Source organism: Naegleria gruberi (assembly GCF_000004985.1).
Source record: "Naegleria gruberi genomic scaffold NAEGRscaffold_11, whole genome shotgun sequence".
Lineage (NCBI taxonomy): Eukaryota > Heterolobosea > Eutetramitea > Acrasida > Naegleriidae > Naegleria > Naegleria gruberi.
In genome coordinates, this window is record NW_003163316.1 from 344489 (window position 1) to 363273 (window position 18785).

General features: G+C 33.4%; 10 protein-coding genes across 10 annotated transcripts; 5 read left to right on the forward strand and 5 right to left on the reverse strand.

The window, feature by feature from the left end:
- Positions 1-250: 250 nt before the first annotated feature.
- Positions 251-2165, forward strand: NAEGRDRAFT_78882 (uncharacterized protein; the record flags this gene model as incomplete). The annotated part of the gene is made up of 1 exon (XM_002679935.1): positions 251-2165. The coding sequence occupies one exon, from the start codon at positions 251-253 to the stop codon at positions 2138-2140; it is 1890 nt and encodes a 629-aa protein (XP_002679981.1). The 3' UTR covers positions 2141-2165.
- Positions 2166-2175: 10 nt separating this feature from the next.
- Positions 2176-2511, reverse strand: NAEGRDRAFT_64762 (uncharacterized protein; the record flags this gene model as incomplete). The annotated part of the gene is made up of 1 exon (XM_002680057.1): positions 2176-2511. The coding sequence occupies one exon, from the start codon at positions 2509-2511 to the stop codon at positions 2176-2178; it is 336 nt and encodes a 111-aa protein (XP_002680103.1).
- Positions 2512-2782: 271 nt separating this feature from the next.
- NAEGRDRAFT_64763 (uncharacterized protein) lies at positions 2783-3466 on the forward strand (the record flags this gene model as incomplete). The annotated part of the gene is made up of 1 exon (XM_002679936.1): positions 2783-3466. One exon carries the CDS (start codon positions 2783-2785, stop codon positions 3464-3466), a length of 684 nt encoding a protein of 227 aa, XP_002679982.1.
- Positions 3467-3563: 97 nt separating this feature from the next.
- NAEGRDRAFT_47264 (uncharacterized protein) lies at positions 3564-4397 on the reverse strand (the record flags this gene model as incomplete). Its single annotated transcript, XM_002680058.1, has 1 exon — positions 3564-4397. The coding sequence occupies one exon, from the start codon at positions 4395-4397 to the stop codon at positions 3564-3566; it is 834 nt and encodes a 277-aa protein (XP_002680104.1).
- A 334-nt stretch (positions 4398-4731) lies between these two features.
- Positions 4732-7265, forward strand: NAEGRDRAFT_78883 (sugar transporter; the record flags this gene model as incomplete). Its single annotated transcript, XM_002679937.1, has 5 exons — positions 4732-4894; positions 4958-5092; positions 5210-6453; positions 6578-6760; positions 6815-7265. Exons 1-5 carry the CDS (start codon positions 4736-4738, stop codon positions 7263-7265), a joined length of 2172 nt encoding a protein of 723 aa, XP_002679983.1. The 5' UTR covers positions 4732-4735.
- A 355-nt stretch (positions 7266-7620) lies between these two features.
- On the forward strand, positions 7621-12849 carry NAEGRDRAFT_47266 (uncharacterized protein; the record flags this gene model as incomplete). Its single annotated transcript, XM_002679938.1, has 2 exons — positions 7621-11866; positions 12314-12849. The coding sequence occupies 2 exons, from the start codon at positions 7621-7623 to the stop codon at positions 12847-12849; spliced, it is 4782 nt and encodes a 1593-aa protein (XP_002679984.1).
- A 740-nt stretch (positions 12850-13589) lies between these two features.
- NAEGRDRAFT_64768 (uncharacterized protein) lies at positions 13590-14225 on the reverse strand (the record flags this gene model as incomplete). Its single annotated transcript, XM_002680059.1, has 2 exons — positions 13590-13784; positions 13860-14225. The coding sequence occupies 2 exons, from the start codon at positions 14223-14225 to the stop codon at positions 13590-13592; spliced, it is 561 nt and encodes a 186-aa protein (XP_002680105.1).
- Positions 14226-14349: 124 nt separating this feature from the next.
- On the reverse strand, positions 14350-17190 carry NAEGRDRAFT_78884 (uncharacterized protein; the record flags this gene model as incomplete). Its single annotated transcript, XM_002680060.1, has 3 exons — positions 14350-15590; positions 15634-16190; positions 16232-17190. The coding sequence occupies 3 exons, from the start codon at positions 17188-17190 to the stop codon at positions 14383-14385; spliced, it is 2724 nt and encodes a 907-aa protein (XP_002680106.1). The 3' UTR covers positions 14350-14382.
- A 208-nt stretch (positions 17191-17398) lies between these two features.
- Positions 17399-18172, forward strand: NAEGRDRAFT_78885 (uncharacterized protein; the record flags this gene model as incomplete). The annotated part of the gene is made up of 2 exons (XM_002679939.1): positions 17399-17535; positions 17697-18172. 2 exons carry the CDS (start codon positions 17399-17401, stop codon positions 18085-18087), a joined length of 528 nt encoding a protein of 175 aa, XP_002679985.1. The 3' UTR covers positions 18088-18172.
- A 7-nt stretch (positions 18173-18179) lies between these two features.
- NAEGRDRAFT_31742 (ferredoxin) lies at positions 18180-18539 on the reverse strand (the record flags this gene model as incomplete). The annotated part of the gene is made up of 1 exon (XM_002680061.1): positions 18180-18539. One exon carries the CDS (start codon positions 18537-18539, stop codon positions 18180-18182), a length of 360 nt encoding a protein of 119 aa, XP_002680107.1.
- Between the last annotated feature and the right edge of the window lie 246 nt (positions 18540-18785).

Consider the following 18785-nt stretch of genomic DNA (forward strand, 5'->3'; position numbering starts at 1 on the left):
ATATATTTCAAGAAGATGATCAGTCTTTTTCAGATGTAAATCCTAAAAAAACTTGTTAAATCTCCTTCAATTAGGGCACCTCAGAATTTTTGCGCGCTCTCTTTTAAAACGCTTAACTATTAAAAATTCCTAAAATCATCCAAACACCATATCATATTTTTTAAAGTTCTCTCTGCTCAAAGTAAATAGCAATCACAAAACCTGGTTTTAATACGGCGAAACCTGGTTGATCGACAAGATGAAAAACAAAATGCAGGACAATATGGTAGGGCTTTACCTGACCAAACATGCCAAATCATTTCAGGAATATAATTATAATTTGTGGAATTTATTTGATTTATTACATTCATCATCTGTTCAATGTAATTTAACGGCTCTAGAATTAAAATTACACATCTTGAGTTATTGTATTTTGGAAATATCACCCAGGACGTGTCCTATTCTGTATTCAACATCAACAAGTTCCGATGAAATACCAATCGAAGAAATCGAGAGGAGTCTATTAAAGATAATGTATGGAAAATTCGATTCAGATAAGACTAGGATTCATCAAATATATCACCATTTTCACATCTACTTTGATACAGCATCCATGGGAATGACCATAAGATTTCCTACACTTTTTGATGATCAATTAATACGGATAATATGGAGCAAGGCTAAATCTATGCATTGTCAAAATGTTGATTCATCAGAAAATTATTACTTTTCAATACCAACAATAACAAAACCCCAACTAGATAATGACACTAGTGGAGAATCAAAACAAAAAAGGAGAAAGGTTGATAGAGATTTATCACCCCTTGAAAATTGGTCAAAACATTTAGGTACACTATGTAAAAATCTTGAACAATTGAGAGTGAAATTAGACTATAACCTTTTAGAATTCATGATATCTAAGGACAATACTTGTGTTTGTCCATTATTAAGAAATTGTGAGACATTTATTCAACCTATTCATTATGAGATTGATGAAAACTTGTTGAATCATACCCTTTTATTTCCATTTGTTTCTACAGTTGAGTGGACTTTCTCAGATCAACCAATTTGCAACACTCTAAACATGATGTCTAGCAGATTTTTACCAAAATTTCCAAACTTGACATCTCTCAAAATAAGGAATTTCAATATTAACAACACAAACTATTGCTCTTTGAATCCATTTGGACCCCTAATTGAATATTCGAAAAATCAAACTGTACTGTTGAGCTCCCTCTCACTAAACATGAGTTTTTCCTTCAATACCACAAACTGTTTGCGGTGTTGGACCAAGTTTTGGAGTAACATTTCCGAGTTGTCCTCTCTAGAAAGATTAGAAATTAATCTCTCTCTGAAACCTTGTGAAAACTGGGAATCAATAGAGAAGGATGTTTTAAAAGTACTGACCGATACATTTGGTTTTATCTCTAACCCTGAAAGTAATGAGAAGAAATTGAATTTACCTAAGCTTAAAATTATCAAACTTAACATACACAATCAAAATGACGAGATTATAATAGACCAATCACTAATTCATTTCCTTTTACAACAGAGGTATAACTTATTGTCAGAAGTTGAAATTGATTTTAAAGTTATGGATACTGATCAATATAATCAGTGTTTCCTCTTTTTAGAGGATGAGTTCAATTCAGGTAACAGTACAATCTCAAAACTCAAGTTATCTGGAGTCACACTCAACAGTGATGCTTGTGTTGCTTTGGGTAGATGCTCATCTTTGAGGTGGCTCATCTTGAAAAATGTAAAATTTGAGGGAGATGATGAGGAAATTAGATATTGCCTCGATTACCTGTCTCAATCGAAGAGTATTACACATTTAGAATTACCACATTGCTATTTGGAAGAATATCATTTGGAACCTATATTATCTAATATGGATCAGTTAGAATTACTCAATCTGAAATTTAATAATATGGGAGCTCTATTACTTTTAAGGCACGTGACAACATCCTTCAGTACAGATCATGATGATTATCAAGTAAGAAATAATCTAGTTCACTTAAATGCACTAAATCTGGAAGGAAATGTCAAGATCAAGAAGGAACATATTGATACACTACTAGAACAAAATGAAAATCTCACCTATGTTTCTCCATGTAATTTAGGAGACTTTCTTCCAATACCAACCTTCACTTGGCAATAATATTTTCAAAATAAATTATTTATTTACAAATTCCATTAATTCTTTTTTGGAACCAATTCATTAATATCAAAATCATAATTTTTAATTACCGACAAGTTAGTCTTGGTTGGTTCTGTTGAATTTGGTTCATATAATTCTCTAGTTTGTGGAGGATTTAATTTGTGAGGTTTTGGTGGAGGATTAGTTTTAGCAGTCATTGGTGCGACTCTTGTGACTGGTGAAAAATAAGTGTACACTCTTCCGAAGATTGGAATGCTTCTTAAAGCATATTCAACAAAAGTTAAAATTGATGTGATGATGTTGGTGATAGGAAAGAGCCAGACAGGATCTCTGTATTCCTCATACATTGGGTGAAGTGGTTGTTTAGTCATTTTTTTATGTATTATTAATTTTGATAATAATTAACATGAGCGCACATCGATTTTATTGGCTTGAATTTTTGTTTGCCGCGGATGGCGACTCCCGTCATTAATTATTATTAATTAATAGTTATTTACAATTTATTAAATAATATAATATTAATAACTATGTTGTAAATTCGTTCCAAATTAATAAAATAGTTTTGGATGTTACAGTAAATAAAATTCAAAAATTAAAAAGTTTCCATTTTAAAAGTGAAGTTTGTGAAAATATTAGAAAAAAATGTTTGAAATAGTTGTCTTGATTATTATTGTGCTAATTCTCTCTCTTGTTGCCTCTTATCATTATTACATGAATATTCGATCTGAACAACCCTATCTCAGGAAGGGTTCTGAATCACTCGAATCAAAACCAATCAAGATTATTCTACATGGACCTTGTGCCTCTGGAAAATCAACTCATTCAAAAGAACTGTCAACAGCATTAAATATTCCATTGATTGATGCAGATTTACTTCGGTTTTATCCTGCTCATGAATTTGAGTGGAAACTTAAAAGTGGCAATGAGTATATTTCTGCCATCGAGAAGGAAATGAAGCAATTTAAGGATAAGGGTTGGGTTTTTGACGGCAGAGTTTTGAAATTACCATCCATAATTAAAGAAGCAAATGTTTTAATAATCATGGATTATGCACTCATTGTCACTTTTTGGAGATTGTTTGTGAGGTGTGTCAGTAGATGGATTTACAATACCAAATGTTGTAATGGAAATGTTGAGAAATGGTCTAATCATTTGGGAAAGGACTCTCTGTTTTTGTATGAATTTAACAGTATGTTAGATGCCAAGAAACGTGACTTGGGAATGAAGAAACATTTCGAGGATAATCCCCATCTTCATGTTTTCAAAGTACTGTCTCCAAGAGACTTGAAATATTTGTTAAAGAAACTCGACTTTAAAAGTTTGTAAATATTAGATTGAAAGGATTAGTCAACTGCATTCCAAAACATTTCAATACATGATTTAATCAGCAAAATGTTATTGATATTTACAATAAGTTAATTTATTAATCTTCTGATTCATCTATCGCATCAATTTCCTGATTTGGTATTATCGTTATGTTCTGACTATCACCATGATAGTAATAATCTGGTAGTATTACAGTATCGTTATATCTTGGAGTTGAATCCATAACTTTTCTATTATGGAAAAAGTCCAAAACTACGAACAATGAGTCTGATGATTGAAATCCAAATTGACTCAAATTGCATTCCATATTATCATCATTTATGATCTTTCCTTTGTAAACAAAACGTTGTTTTTCGTAAGGTATTTGCAACATATCTCTCACTGCAGTTTTTAAGTGATGTAAAGTTAAATTATTAAAATTATATACACGCATGGATTGTCCAGTTAATGTTCTGATATTAACAAAAGGTGGGGAATTGGAGGAAGTTGATGGTTGGATGGCATTCATAGGTGATGTTATTATTGAAGGATTAAAAAGTGGAGTATTAGAAATGAAATTATTAGAACCTGTGTTGTTGTGACAAGTGTAAAATGGGAATGAACACGTTACGGATGATGAAGAAGAACTTGATTGATTACTACTTCCAATCGATATACAAACTGCATGAACTTGCTTTAATTTCTTACTAGGTTTTGATGAATACAAATCCGTATCATCATCCGATGATGAACAAGATTGATCTTCGTATGATTGATCATACATCATTTCATCATATTCTTCCATACCAGTTTCTAGATCATCATTTTTTTGTAGGCTTCTTTTTCCTAAAAAGTTTGAAGAGGCTTTTGTTCGAGAGCCTCTTTGACCAACACCGTTACATGTTGATGTTATTCCGTGATGGCATTCATCGTCAAAGTGGTGTGAAGGCATTTTTTCTCTCTGTTGTTTGAAAAAAAAAATTCAAGAATCAGCCAGAAAAAATTGGGCGCCATTCAAAGAGGTTACAAAATTTTATGGGTTTTTGCTTGTCTGGTACTCTCTTCAACATAAATTGATTCACCTTTTCTCAGTGGCTTTCAATGAACAATTCAAAAACAAATTATTATATTTAGTAAATTCTTCAATACACCATTTGTGTTAGTTTCAATATTCTTATGGGGTGAGGTTCATTTTTTTTACTTTCATTGAAAATAATCCAGAGTGAGTCTGATAACAGGAGTTGACTCCTCTAAATCTCCTTTCTTTTCAAAAATAAAAAGAAGGAAAAAATGACTCTACGTTCCACTTGTCTTCAGATCGGAGTGGTCGCTAGGAAGGTTGCTGACAAATACAACCAGTTCGGACGGATGATATTTGGTCCCAAGGTTCTGCTTGTGTATTTGTTCATTGTGAATTTATTTATTTATTTTGATAGAGGTGTTGTTTCTGTAGGTTTCAAGTTGATCTATTTAAATTAAAAAGTGGATGATGATTATGAAAATAATATATAGGGTATTTTACGTGCTTTGGAAGCAAAGTGGGATTTATCACAAACTGAACAAGGAGCACTCGGATCAGCTTTTATGGTTGGATATATGATTTTTGGACCAATTTTTGCTCAGTTAGCCTCTAAAATTCCAATGAAGGTAATTATCATCACATGAATTATTCATCGGAATGACATATATTTCTGTTAAATACATAATAATAATAATAATTGGAAATGACATTCACTTTAAATTACTTGTGGAATATTGAAATAGATTGTTATTTTTGTCGGATTGGTTATTTGGTCTGTATTAACAATATTGTGTGGATTTACTAGTGTTGTAACATCAAAGACTGGTTTCTACTTGTTGGCTGTTTGTCGTTGCTTGGTTGGTGTTGGTGAAGCTGCCTATGCTCCTGTTGCACCAACCTTATTGGATGATGTTGCTCCTGCCAAAAGTAGAACAATGTACATGTCCTTCTTCTATCTTGCCATGCCTGTTGGTGTTGCTATTGGGTATGGTGTAAGTGGTGTTGTAGCTGATTATTTGGATTGGTCACTCGTTTTTATGGGAGAAGGTATTTTGATTATTCCTCTTGCTTTATTGATCTTGATGGTTCCTCCATCTGATCAATACAGAAAAGATAGAATGGAAAAGGAAGACAGAGAAAGATTAGTCAATGAAAACAATTCTCTTCTTGAAAATAATGATTCCAATAACCAAATTCCTCAAACTTCATCTGAATCTAACATTGTTACTGAAAGTGATGCAATGAGTCAATTTGGAGATGTTGAAAAGGACAAGACCTATAATATTTTCCAAGCAATTTACCATTTATTTACAAACTCTGTCTACGTGTATGCTCTTTTGGGTTATACAATGTATACATTTGTGATTGGCGCATTGGCTTTCTGGGGACCAACTCTTGTTTCAAAGGGGCTTCACATTAGAATGTCTATTGCAAGTTTGGCCTTCTCTGGTATCAGTGTTGTGACTGGTATCGTAGGTTCTATGGTTGGAGGTATAGTTTTGGATAAGATTGGTGGATCTAAGGGAATGGCTGGAAGTGCTAGAGGATTAATGCTATGTGCTATTTTCATTTTCCTTGCTATTCCATTTGGTTATGGAGCATTTAGTACATCTAATATTCCACTCTATTTTTCCTTATTGGTTATTGCTGAATTCTTCATTTTCTGCATTACCAGTCCTGTAAATGTTTCCTTCTTGTCAGTTGTTTCTCCAAACTTGAGAAATTACAGTATGAGTATTCAGATCTTTGTCATTCACGCTATTGGTGATTTCCCTTCACCTTCTGCTATGGGTGCATTTGCTGATTATTTAGGAGGTAATGCTGGTCTTTCAAAGAGTATCCTATTCTTGTGGACCGTTCTTGTTTTTAGTGTTGCCTTCTTCTTTGTTGGATTTTTAATTGCTCGATCAAAGAGTAAGATTGAAGAACGTAGTGAAGCTTTTGCTGACCTCAAGAAGGAAAATTATCAAAGAGCAAAGACGGAGCTGTAAATTCAAAATTAATCTCAATTATTCAATTAACCTGCTTGATAACTCAATTTTAAAAAATCAATTAAAAAAAATGTTAAAAATAATTAAATCATCAACCAGTCCACTTCAAAAATTAAATAGAATCGGAATTGCAAGTCGGAAAGCTGCTTCATTGAATTGTTGTGTGGCTTGTTCTTCTTCCCTCATGAGAAATTATGCAACATTTAATTTTAATCAAAATGAAGAAGATGATTATGAAAAACAGCCAGGACAATCACCTTTAGCTGCACCATTGGAACAATATAACGTCATGCAATATGATTCGTATGTGTTGAAAATATAATAATAATTATAATAATTAATTACTACATCGCAAAGTTCTGTGACTTTTATTTCAGGATATGGTCAACGATCTTTCTTTGTTGGAAATACCAGAATTTTCGGAAGTATATTCGCAACAAAGAAACAAGTTTTTGTTTGGGATATCTCGGATCCAAGTCAAATTACAATTGAAAGTTTAAAATTGGCTGAACATTTAAATCCAACACCTACCTTACTTCTTGTTGGAACTGGTAAGTCAATTGTTAGATTACCACAGGAAGTACATGAATATTTCAGAAAGAATGGTGTTGTTATTGAGGAAATGAATTCAGTGAGTGCTGTCAGTACCTTCAATGTTTTGAATCAAGAAGGAAGAGATGTATGTTGTGCTTGCATTTCACTTGAGCCAGTCAATGTTAAAGATTTGGTTCCAGAAAAATCACCAGTTGTCTTTTTGGAAATTAGAAATGTTCTTGATAGGAGACCAGGTGGCAGTCCTCTTGGATAATATTATTTCACAAATATTGAAGAGTAAGATCAATTCCATAAATTATTCATTTTATTTCAGCTGTATAGATATGGAAAAATTAATAATCGAAACTGTAAACTTCATAAGAAAAAAGTTAGTTTGTTCCTTTTGTCAAACCGCCTCAACTGACTAATGGTGATGGAAGAAACTTCTCTACAGACCTTAAAAAAAATACCGCGCATTTGATTAAGAGACTTTGAGGACAAACCGCCCATTGTGTTTGACTACGACATAGTATTATATATTATTCAACCTTTTGTTGTTTGTAGAGTAGAGGATCAATAGGTCCTCTAATTTTTTAAAATACATCATCATCTTTTTAATCAACAACATAATGAGAGGAGGAAGGACAGTAGTAACACATAATATATCGGAACCTTTTCCTTCCCCGAGTCCAAGACAAACATCAAGAAGTTTGAACGAGTCATCCTCAAACACTAAGGATGTAAGAAAATCAACAGCCTCTTCATCAACACACCATTCAACAATCAAATCATCTATACAATATATCGATGAAGGACCTTCATTATACAAGTCAAGGGAAATTGCTGCTCAATCTGGATTGAATGACAGACCTCAGGCCTGGGAATCTGGGCCTGTTGTTGGAGCTGTTCCTCAATCTAATAATGAAATTCAAGAAAATCGTGCTGCAATATCATCTCTTCAACAAGTTGAATTTACACCACCTAAAAATGTAATTGTTGTGGACGATTTAAATAAGCAAACCAGACTACCCAAATCATCTACCTTTTCTTCCATAGAATCTCTTTCAGTCATAACAAATAATCCTCCAATGAATTCTCCTGCCTCAGTCGGAAATGTAAATTCAAATGTTCAGCAACAACCCCACACTCTTATTCTTGATGGAACTACAATCGATTCATCGAAAATTAACCAAAAATCTCCAACCCGAGCATCCAGTCCTTCTGTGAGAATTCCACAAATCCCTTCCAAGAAACGAGATTCCATATTGAGGAGTAGTAAGCCAAAGAAACCAGACAATATTGAAAATTCTGAACCCCAAGAAAAAGTTTTGTCACTCATTGATGTTCAAACAGCAAAGGATCTTGTAAATAGTGGTATTGTGGTTAATCCAGAACTTTCCCAAGAAACCCTACAAAAACTTGATTACTTGTCAGATAAACATTTTATGGCAGGAACAGACATTTCAGTTTTTAAAAAGTCACATCAGCCTCCAGCAATACTAAAACCAAATCAACTTGATGACACTTATCTGAGACGAGCCCTAAAATCAGCATTTGAAATTAATAATGATTCGTATTTGGGAGTAATAACAGAGATGGCTGACAAGGCTGCCAGTAATGCCAATGCTCTTGTCCAAATGATTCCACCTTCTACAATCCCAAAGGAATTTTACATCTTTTCAAATTCACCAATATATGAGGGACTTGTTAAGGAGGGTAAATTTGATTTCAATGAGAAGGGACATTACTGGGAGAAGGTTGTTTTTCCATCTGCCAACCCTTCAAAGAGAGTTGAAGTGTACTTACTTGCCAAGGCAATTGATTCAATGTTAAAAAAGGCAAGAAAAGAAGACAAAAATATTCATAACAATGAGGAATACTACAAGTCGATTGTTGAAAACATCAACAAATCATTTATTGTTCACCTGGATAGTTTATTCGAGGTTGCTAGACAGGTTTTTTCAACATGTGTAGAGAGAGGTGTCATCATACAGAGAATCCACATATACTTTAAGGAATTTTTTGATATTACAAGAACTCTATTACAGGGAGAAAGAAAAAAGTCAACTGAGTTAAAAAAAGTCATAAACCAATACGAGAAGGTAGTAAAAGAGGTTAGTGATGAAAAATTGAAAATGAAGCAAGAATTGGAAACGCTGTTAACAAAGAGTGCAACAATAGTGTCTGAAAATGAAGAATTCAAGAAAAAAATCAGTCAAATTCCTCAATACGAAGTTGTAATGAATTTAATTCAAAATAAGAAGAAATGGGAAGAGTTTGTTAATGATGGAGGTGAAGATTTGTTTGACGAAGATGGAGTTGGAGGTGATAAAAAAGGAGTAACACCTAAGAAGAGGATGGCCAAGCAACGAAGTCAAAATGGAGAAGCAGACTCTGTTTCTGGAAATACTGCTAGCCAGTTAGAAAAAAGTTTTGGAAGAATTATGAAACTTATTTGGACAAACATCAAAGAAACTATTACAAGTACTATTGACTTGAGTGGTTATTTTGAAAATTTAGGGCATGGACACCAAATTAGAACTAATATAGATTCTGAGCGACTTCAATACATGGACTCTGATGCCCAAATACTTGCTCAAAATACTCTCAATCTGCTCTATGATATTAATGGAAGACTTGGAGAAATCAAACGAATTGGTAAAAAGCATCAAGATATGCTTGCTGTCAGACAATTTGCAGATTCAGAAACTCAAACAGATTTAGATCCCAATAAGAGAATACTAAGAGTACAACTTGTGCCACGTGAAAATTCGGAGAGGAAGATTAAAGTTGTATTTTTTGACTCGAGAGATGACACACAAATGAGTTTTACAACAAAAGAACAACTTATTAAGAAGGAAAAGGAGGTTGTAAAATTGCAAGATCAAATTTGGAAATTAAAGCAAGAGCTTGAGAATGAAAGAGCTTACAGTGACAAACTTGCTAATGAAATAAGAGTGAAGAATGAGGTAATTTCTAGGAATGGTCTGGAATCTGAAGCAAAGAAATTGAGAAAGGAAAGAAGGAAGGAAGAAGAACGAAAGAAGAAAAAGAAGGAAGAAGAGGAACCAGTAGCATCAAACTGGCCAACACCAGCTGTTATTACATCTTCCGAACCTTCTATCAGACACTCTATTGAGTCAATACCCAAAAGGCTAACTCCCACCAAACCAAATTCTTCCACAAACCAAGCATCACCAAGCCCTCACAAAAAGAAAAATACCAAAGAGCCGAGATCAAGGAAAAAGGAAAACCTCAAATCCACTGAAAAGAAGCCAATAGTTTCTTCAAAGAACTCGTCGAGACCGAATACAAATCATGCTGACACTCCTCCAGAAAGAACTCTTGAAACAAATGAGCCTGTGAATAGAGTGAAAACTCCTCAAGCAACCCCATCTCGCCATGAAACAGTTGTAAATGACAATGTAAAACAAAGAATTGAAAATAACCCAAGCATAGTTGATACAGTGAGTACAAGAGCGGAAACAAGAGAAACCAATCTACATTCTCAGGTTTCTCATTCTTCTCTTTCTAGTTATGACGATCACAGACTTGAGGATACACATTCAGGATTTACAACAAGAACAGAAAATAGAGATGATTCTGGGTCACAAGAAAACTCTGATGATGAAACATCTCAATACAGTAATGATAGTGATGACTCTTTAGAAATGATGATGAGAGAAAGAGAACATTTTGTTGACACCCCTTCTTCTTCTCACTCGACTGATCGCTCTAAAAACAACTCAGTTGCAGATACACATAAGGGTACAAAGAAGCCAATTAAAAAAGATGAAATTATTAAGAAAGGTGGAAAGATTAATGAACCTCAGAATCATAATACCCATCAAAATAATAATCATGCTACTAAGAGAGAACAAATCCCTACGATTCACCCCCATGTTCCACACATTATTGAAAGCAAACCCTACGAAGAATCGCCAAGAAAATATACCAATAACAATGGCAAATCAAAAGTTGTCGAACCACCCACAAATTTTAAATCTCCTAGATCACCAAGACCAAATCTTGTCAGTTCATTTGTTCAGACAGATGAGACGATGTTTGCTGCAACCAAAAGCCCAAGCTTTGATGATATTGAAGAAGTCAAACAAGTTGAACCAAACCAGTTAAGAAAACTTGATCAAGCAGAACAATTAAGAGCCAAACTTAAACCAAGAAATCAGAGAATGCTTGAACTTTTCAACAGGCTAAGAGAAAAGAGAGGAGAAAAGATTAAGCCATTACCTTGGTTATTGAAATTTATGTATGGTATATACAAATCTAAACTTGTAGCATGTATATCTGATGAGGAAAAGAAGATGATCACAGTACCTGAATTTATTTTTGAGCACTTGAAGCAAATTTATGGTACTAACAAGTTGGTGGATGAATATGCTTTACAATTACTAATGTCTGTTAAAAAATTTGGACGAACAGACAGGAGAGTTGAACTATTCAGTAGATTTATTAATGAGGACTGGAATGTAAATATTGTAAACTTTTACCTCAAGGTATGGAGAGGATTAGAAGACTCAAAGGTTGGTCCTGAATTTGGACAAGGAAAGGCTGGTGATGATGGCGCTGTGCCACATTTCGTATCTAGAATTAGATGTCTTCATGTTCTCAATACCCTTCGTGCAGAAATTAATCCAATTCTTTCATCGATAATTAAGGAAATGGATCCAAAATGTGTTACAACAACTGATGACGAATTTTACAGAGCACTCTTGTACGCTGGTTACAGAGCTGCAACAGAACTAAATCCAATGGAAGTTTGGGGTGTTCCTTTGGCAATAGCAAAACAAAAGATCTTGAAAGTTGACTTTTTTTTCATAGTTTGTGAATGTATTGCAAACTACATGCTTTCAACTGGTACAGTTGAATTACCAAAAAGTGATGTTCTTCCACAACTATAAATTATTGAACGAGTTTTATTGTAAAGAGTGACTTGTTATTGTGTTTTTGCTATACATATCATTAAATTAGCTTTCTAAGGTTCAGAAGCAATGAACATTAAACTGTATGCATCAACATTGTAAAGTTGTTGTTGATTGACGTTTCATTAAAAACTTTTCACCTGTCCTTGGGTGGAAAAAAGAATAAAAAAATGGACGATGTTGATTTGCCAGAAGGCGTAAAGGTTATTCTTGTTAATAAGTTTAACAAAACACAAGAATTAAAAAGAAAGGAAGGTGTAAAAACAAAGAAAGGTAGAATCCCTCTTCGTGACATTTGTAAAGAATGGAATTTGAGAAATGTTATTTGGGGTAGGTTGAAAGTCTATTCTTCTTGCATTTATTTAATAATATCGGAAACTAGTCGAAACTGAAGATCCAGTAACATTTGATGAAAAAACTGGTTGGAGTTCAATTAGTTTTGCATTCATGGATGAAGTTATTTTGAAGGGTGATATTTCACTCATCAATCAAGAAAAATTAGCAAAGGAATATATGGATCAACAATTTAAGAAGAAACCACTCACTACATCTCAAACTAACAAATCAAAAGGTTTGGATATTGTTGTAGAAACTGAAGAAAAGGTTCTCCATCCAAATGTTATAAAGAAGAATGCTTTGAATTCACTTGTAAAGAAAACTCATGGTACAGAACAACCATCAACACCACCAAAATCTACATCATCATCCACCTCATCATCTTCTCCAATGGTTGTTACCTCTTCTCCTCCAGTTATTGTTGAAAAGAAGACTGCCTCTGTAAGCACTCCAAACAAATCAACAAGCAATAATACAGAAGATGCACTTACTCAAATTGAAAAATTGGCAGCCTTAAAAGAAAAAGGAATTCTCACTGAAGAAGAATTTGTTGCTAAAAAGAAACAATTACTTGGACTATAAAACCACCTAAAATTTTAATTGAGTGGATTAACAACACTTCCCAAAAACAAATCAAAGTTATGGATTCTGATAAGTTTGATTAAGGAAAGTAAAAGAATCTTTACAGAAATATCACCATCAACATCTTGTCTCAATTCTTCCAATCTCTTCTTTGATAAAATTCTTTGACCATTATATTCAACACTCAACAATAATTTCCAAACACCCAATGGATCTTTAACTGGATCACTATCCAAAATAAGTCCTTGTAATTCAGAATCATCTGGAATGACAACAGTTCCATCAAATGAATCCAAAATATATTGTTCCAAATCATCAAAATCTTTTTCTGTTAAAATTCTATTAAAGAAATTAATTGGAAGTGTTTCCTCAAAGAATGATTTTGGTGTACCAACAACAACGAATAAGGTTGTCTTTTCCATACCTTGTGTAATTGAAAGATTTGGATCTGCGTGTTGGAATAACAAATTATTCACTCTAGATGTGAATCTTCTGACCATTACTGGATAACGAAGAGCACGATGAATTGCAAAAGTAATATTCTCCAATGTTCCTACCATACAAACATCACCACTAACTAATTTTTGCATTGATCCTCCAGATTGATGATGAACCCAATTAGGATTTGTAATATCAAGATATGATTGTAAAGATCCATCAATTCCACTAACAAATAATTGATGAGGAATAGATCTATTTAAGGTTTTGTTAAAACACTGAATGTTTTTGGGTTTGAAAACTTACTTTTTGACGCTTTGAATTGCTGTTGGCAAATGTTGTGGATTGACAAAACTTGTTACAAGTGATTCCAATTTGTCTTTAGTATTGACTCTAATGAATGGACTTGGTGCATTTGCTGAATTTTGTGCTGGAATAATTTTGTAAAGTCTCAATAATTGTAAAACTCTGTTTTGTACTTGTTGTTCTCCAATAACCTATCATGTTTCATATAACAATGATTCATTAATATATCAAAAAAGATTAATAAATGTTTGATGATGACAACTTACATGCAAGGTTGTGGACATCATTCCCAATAATTCTTGTTGAGCAGCAAGAGCCTTTTCCATCTTTTCATACTTTTTAGAAAGTTTATCCATAGATTGAATAAGAATTTCATTTTGTTTTTCGAGAGAAATTGTTCTATCCACAACAACAGTATTACCATCTTCCGAAGTGATAGAAGTCTTTGATTTCTTTAATTGTTGTTCATTATTAATAGTTGGTACTGTAGTAATGTCAGCTGGATTCTTTTTTGGTCTTCCATTCATTGAACGTGTCGATGAGAAACAACACGATACACTACTTGTTGTTGCTCCGGAGAGGAGGGTTATGTTGTTATTTCTTGAGAGGAGGGAAATGATTTGCTTTTTCATTTTTTTTTATCTTCAAGTTTTTGATTGTTTTTTTGCTTGTTGTGAATTGTGTGGAGCTTCAACAAGTTGACTTTGATGGATTCTAAGGAACCAATTCTATTGTTGTTTAATAAACATTGTTTTTCAAATTTTAGCATAAATTTATTGTTCAAAATTTCTAATGAGAGAAGAGATGGTTGAGAATAATTTCTGCAGAGGTAATGCAAGTGGAACCGAGAATAATCTTCTTACCAAAGTATGGTGAGTGTTGCCCTTTTTCTCTGAGGTTGTTATTGATCATTTGTTTAATGTCGGTAATTTCTCCAAAGGTAATGCCACCAACAATGAAAAGTATCATAGTGGAAGATTCATTCTTAATTGGCTTCGATTTGGATTGGAACATGAATCCGAATGTGTTGGAAATAGTGCTCAAAAGTGAGGCATTATGTACAAGATCTGGGCATGGTTCAGTTTCACCTAATACATAGGCCAATTGTTTGCACAGAGACCTGAAAGGTGTTTCAGTATTTCCCAAGTTACCACTCTCATTTTCGAATATAAATACATGATCATTAGCAGCCAATTTGTTGAGTATTTGGAAGTATTGACGTTGTCTTTTGACTGCATTCAAACATTTGAAAATTATGGATAAATCTTCCTCTACAAGATTTTGGATATTTTCCTTAATGTCGAATTTCTTTTTTGGTTTGTCGTCATCAAAATCTTCATTCCAATTGTCCCAATCTGCCTCCTCTTCCTCCTCCTCTTCAACAGGTGATGCCTCCTCTTCCTCTGTTGGATTTTGCAATTGATCCAATGTTTCATCAGAGAGAATACTTTCAATAAATGATATGCATGAGGATTGTTTGTAATTATCGACAATATGTTTAGCGAGCAATTTTTTGAGGTCTCTTTCCATTTTGAAGGAACAATCAGGTGTTACCACAGAATATATCATCACGACTAAACGTAATACATCCTGTAATGAGAATTTGGAACCATCCTTCTTTAAAATATTAATAATATAGGTCAATAACTCATCTTGGTTATTGTCGCACTCGTAGAGAATCAATTTTTCAGCACTAGCTAACTCTGCCCTCTTTGTATTACTTTGTGTGAGTTCTAAGGCATGAATAATTGTGGATAAAAATTGTATAACGTCACAATTATCTGACAGTGTTGATAATGCCAGGTCTTTCAATAAATTTTTCAAACTTTGTGTGGTTTTTTCGAAGGAGAGCTCACCTTTCTTTGTGGTCAAGTTTTGTAACTTGTCTAAAACTACTTTCATCTCTCCGATAGATTCCGAATTCTTCTTTTCAATTATTGAGTTCATAAGGTTGATAATCTTTTCATTTCCATGGTGGAGTAGACCAGACATGTTTACTAATTTACGAAATTTCATTAATAAGAATTCAAAAGCACTTACATTTTCTTAATTCAGATGAAGATGAGTTTAAAGTCATTCCATCAAATCTTACATTTGTGGATAGACCTGTTTTTCTTTCTGTAGTATTCAGAACCTTATCTAATATACTTTCCGAATGTACCATTGGAGATACTAAATCAAGTGATCTATCAACAAGAACCAAAGTACAAGAATTAGTAGTACGGAAAGATTCCTCCCTAATCAAATTTTGAAGATCTTGAGCAATGAGATTGGAAGATTGACCCAGAGAGTATACGTCAACACTCATTCTCATATTCTTCAATAAATCTCTCAAGGTTGCTGCCAGCATTTTGAATTGAAGTTGGAAGGGTGTTGGCAATTCATCAAAGGCCATTAAAACCTCTGATTTCTTTTCTTTCTGAGGGCTTCCAATAGTAAATCCAGATAGTAAGCTGGATGATTTGATTGGAGACGATACTGCTGGAGACCTTTGTGCAAGACTTAAAATTGGAAATACACCATGACATGTTGGAGTAACAAAAATGTTTGGCATGATTGCTGAAATGTTGAATGAGTAATGATTGACCTCTACATGACTTTGAATTGGTTGGAATTGTTAGTATTTTCAATTACTTACATTGAGTTGTTAATTTCATTTTCAAATTTTTTAGAGGAATTTTCCTTTTTGTGAAGGTTATATTGAGTTTCAAATATTATCAGTCTACATTTTTCAATGAGATCTGAATAGGTTAAATATTCTTTGAAATAGCCGACAGAAGGAACATAATTCTCATCCAATTCAATACCTTCCAAAACCTTAGACTGATAATACTCACAAAATCCCTCACTAAATGGGCAGTAGAAATAAATATGGGTGAATTTGTACTTTTCCACACTCTTTCTAACAGCTTGCTCCAATGTTTTTGTCAAATGGCAAACAAAAAAGACTGCTTTTTGTACATTAGGTGTGTCTTGCATTTGAGGGGTAATCATATCTGATTGAACAATGAAATGTTCAATTTTTTCAGAGCTCTCTGGTGCTGTTGACTTTTTAGTATTTACAGTTGGTGCTTCATCCTCTTCGTCACTGTAGAATTTTTCAAATTCATCATCTTCTTCCTCGCTATCAATTGATTCCTTAATATTTAGATTATTTGTTGAATTTTCTGTATTGTCATTATTCGATACATAATTGTTCCAACTCAAATTCATTTCTTTCAAATCCTTAAGTTTATCAATTGATGGCCAATCTTGATCCGATGTTAGATCCAATATTGTCAAAACTCCAAGCTTTAACAAATGATTAGATGTGAGTGATTGATCCTCTCCGAACTGATTCCACGAAAAGCATTCAGCACTCACACTGTCCATAAACACCACAGCATTATTCAATTGTTTTGCCAATTTTTCATATTCTTGATTAGCATCTTCATCAATTAATTCGGAATTATCTTGATAATCAGAGAATGGATCCACTACTTTGTGAGGACTCTTCCTACGATCGGAGGCTTGTTGATTTGATATTGTTGATGGTGGTAGAAGTTTTGAAGCCTTCCCGACAGCCTCTACAAGCAAGGCTTGTTGTTGAATGCTCATTTTTTTAAGTATTTGATGACGTATCACATTTGCATTGTTCTTTTCCCTTTCATTTTCTTGTCTTAATTATTAATGTATTTTAATACTTTCGATATCAATTCTACCTTTTACTAACAAAATTATGTAACTACTGTAATGTTATTTGGGAGAATGTTATTTGAATGATTAGAAAAAATAATAAAAATAAATTGGAAAAAATATTAAAATAATGCCAAAGTCTACCAGCACGTTATCAAAGTGGGGCAAACAACTTACCCAAAGACTTGAAAGATGGTGGGGCGTTGATCCTGAATTTAGACACTATCTCCCAGAACATCAAGATTCCTATCGTACACCAGCTCCATCGTAAGTTTTTTAAGTTGCAGAGCAGAATAATAACATTCCGTGCCATTATTTCATCATCTGTTGTCATCGTATGAATGAAAATTAATATTTAATCACATCATCAATGAATATTATTATTTAAATATTATTATAACAACAACAATATAATTGGAAATATCTAGTTCTCAACCTGACGTTAACATCCCACGTCAAGCTTTCATCAAGGATTTCCACATTAAATATTATCAACAAGATTTCCGTAGAGGACAAGGTTGGAATCCAGAATATCTTGATACCATCGTATACAGACAAGAAATTATAGAGGATGCTCAAAAGGGCAAGTACAAGTTAATGCCTGGACAACCTGTTGGTCCTTTCTATGGTATGGGTATGGAAAGTAAGATTTCATACGCTTTTGATGAAAGAGAAAACAAGCAAGTTTATACATACAGCGTTGATCGTAACTTGTTCAAGCCAGACACTGTTCTTTCTCCTGAAGAAATTGAAAGACAACTCGAACATGACAAGCTTTACTCCAATGCCAAGAAGGTTGACTTTGTTGGAAAGAAATAAGTGGATAATTAAATAGTTTTTTAAGGAATTCCACACTAGAATGGTGTTTTTTAACTTTTGGTGAATAAAGATTTAAATTTCAAAATTTGAGTTTATTTCTTGTCAACTTGCATATTACGAGTAGCTCTTGGTAGAGTGACAGTCATTCCTTCCATATCTTTGGAAACAATGACTTGACATCCTAAACGAGAATTGTGAGCCAATCCATAAGCCAAATCCAACATATCTTCTTCCTCTTCTTCAGGTTCTGGCATCTTTTCAAAAAATTCATCTTGAATGTAAACATGACAAGTACTGCAAGCAAGAGAAGCTTCACAAGCACCTTCCAAATCAATATCATTAGCATGGGCAACAGCCAAAATATTTTCTCCGATTGGAGCCTTCACACTCTTTGATAAATTATTCTTTGGATCCACAAAACTAATATTGACAGTTCTATTAAATGTTGTCATCACCAATTAAAAATTTGATTATTGTGTGAATTGTTTCGGAATTAACTTCAAGAAAACATACTCGGCATTTGGATTCTTATATCCAATACTTAATTGTTGCAAACTAGAAGAGAAAAATACACGAGAGTTGTTGGCAAATTGGATATTTCTCAAAACAGGATTTGTGGATTTCAATACGTAACGGAACATTTTTTTTGAATTGGTTTTGGGTGTTGATGTCTTGGTTCTCTTTTACTTCTTACTTGC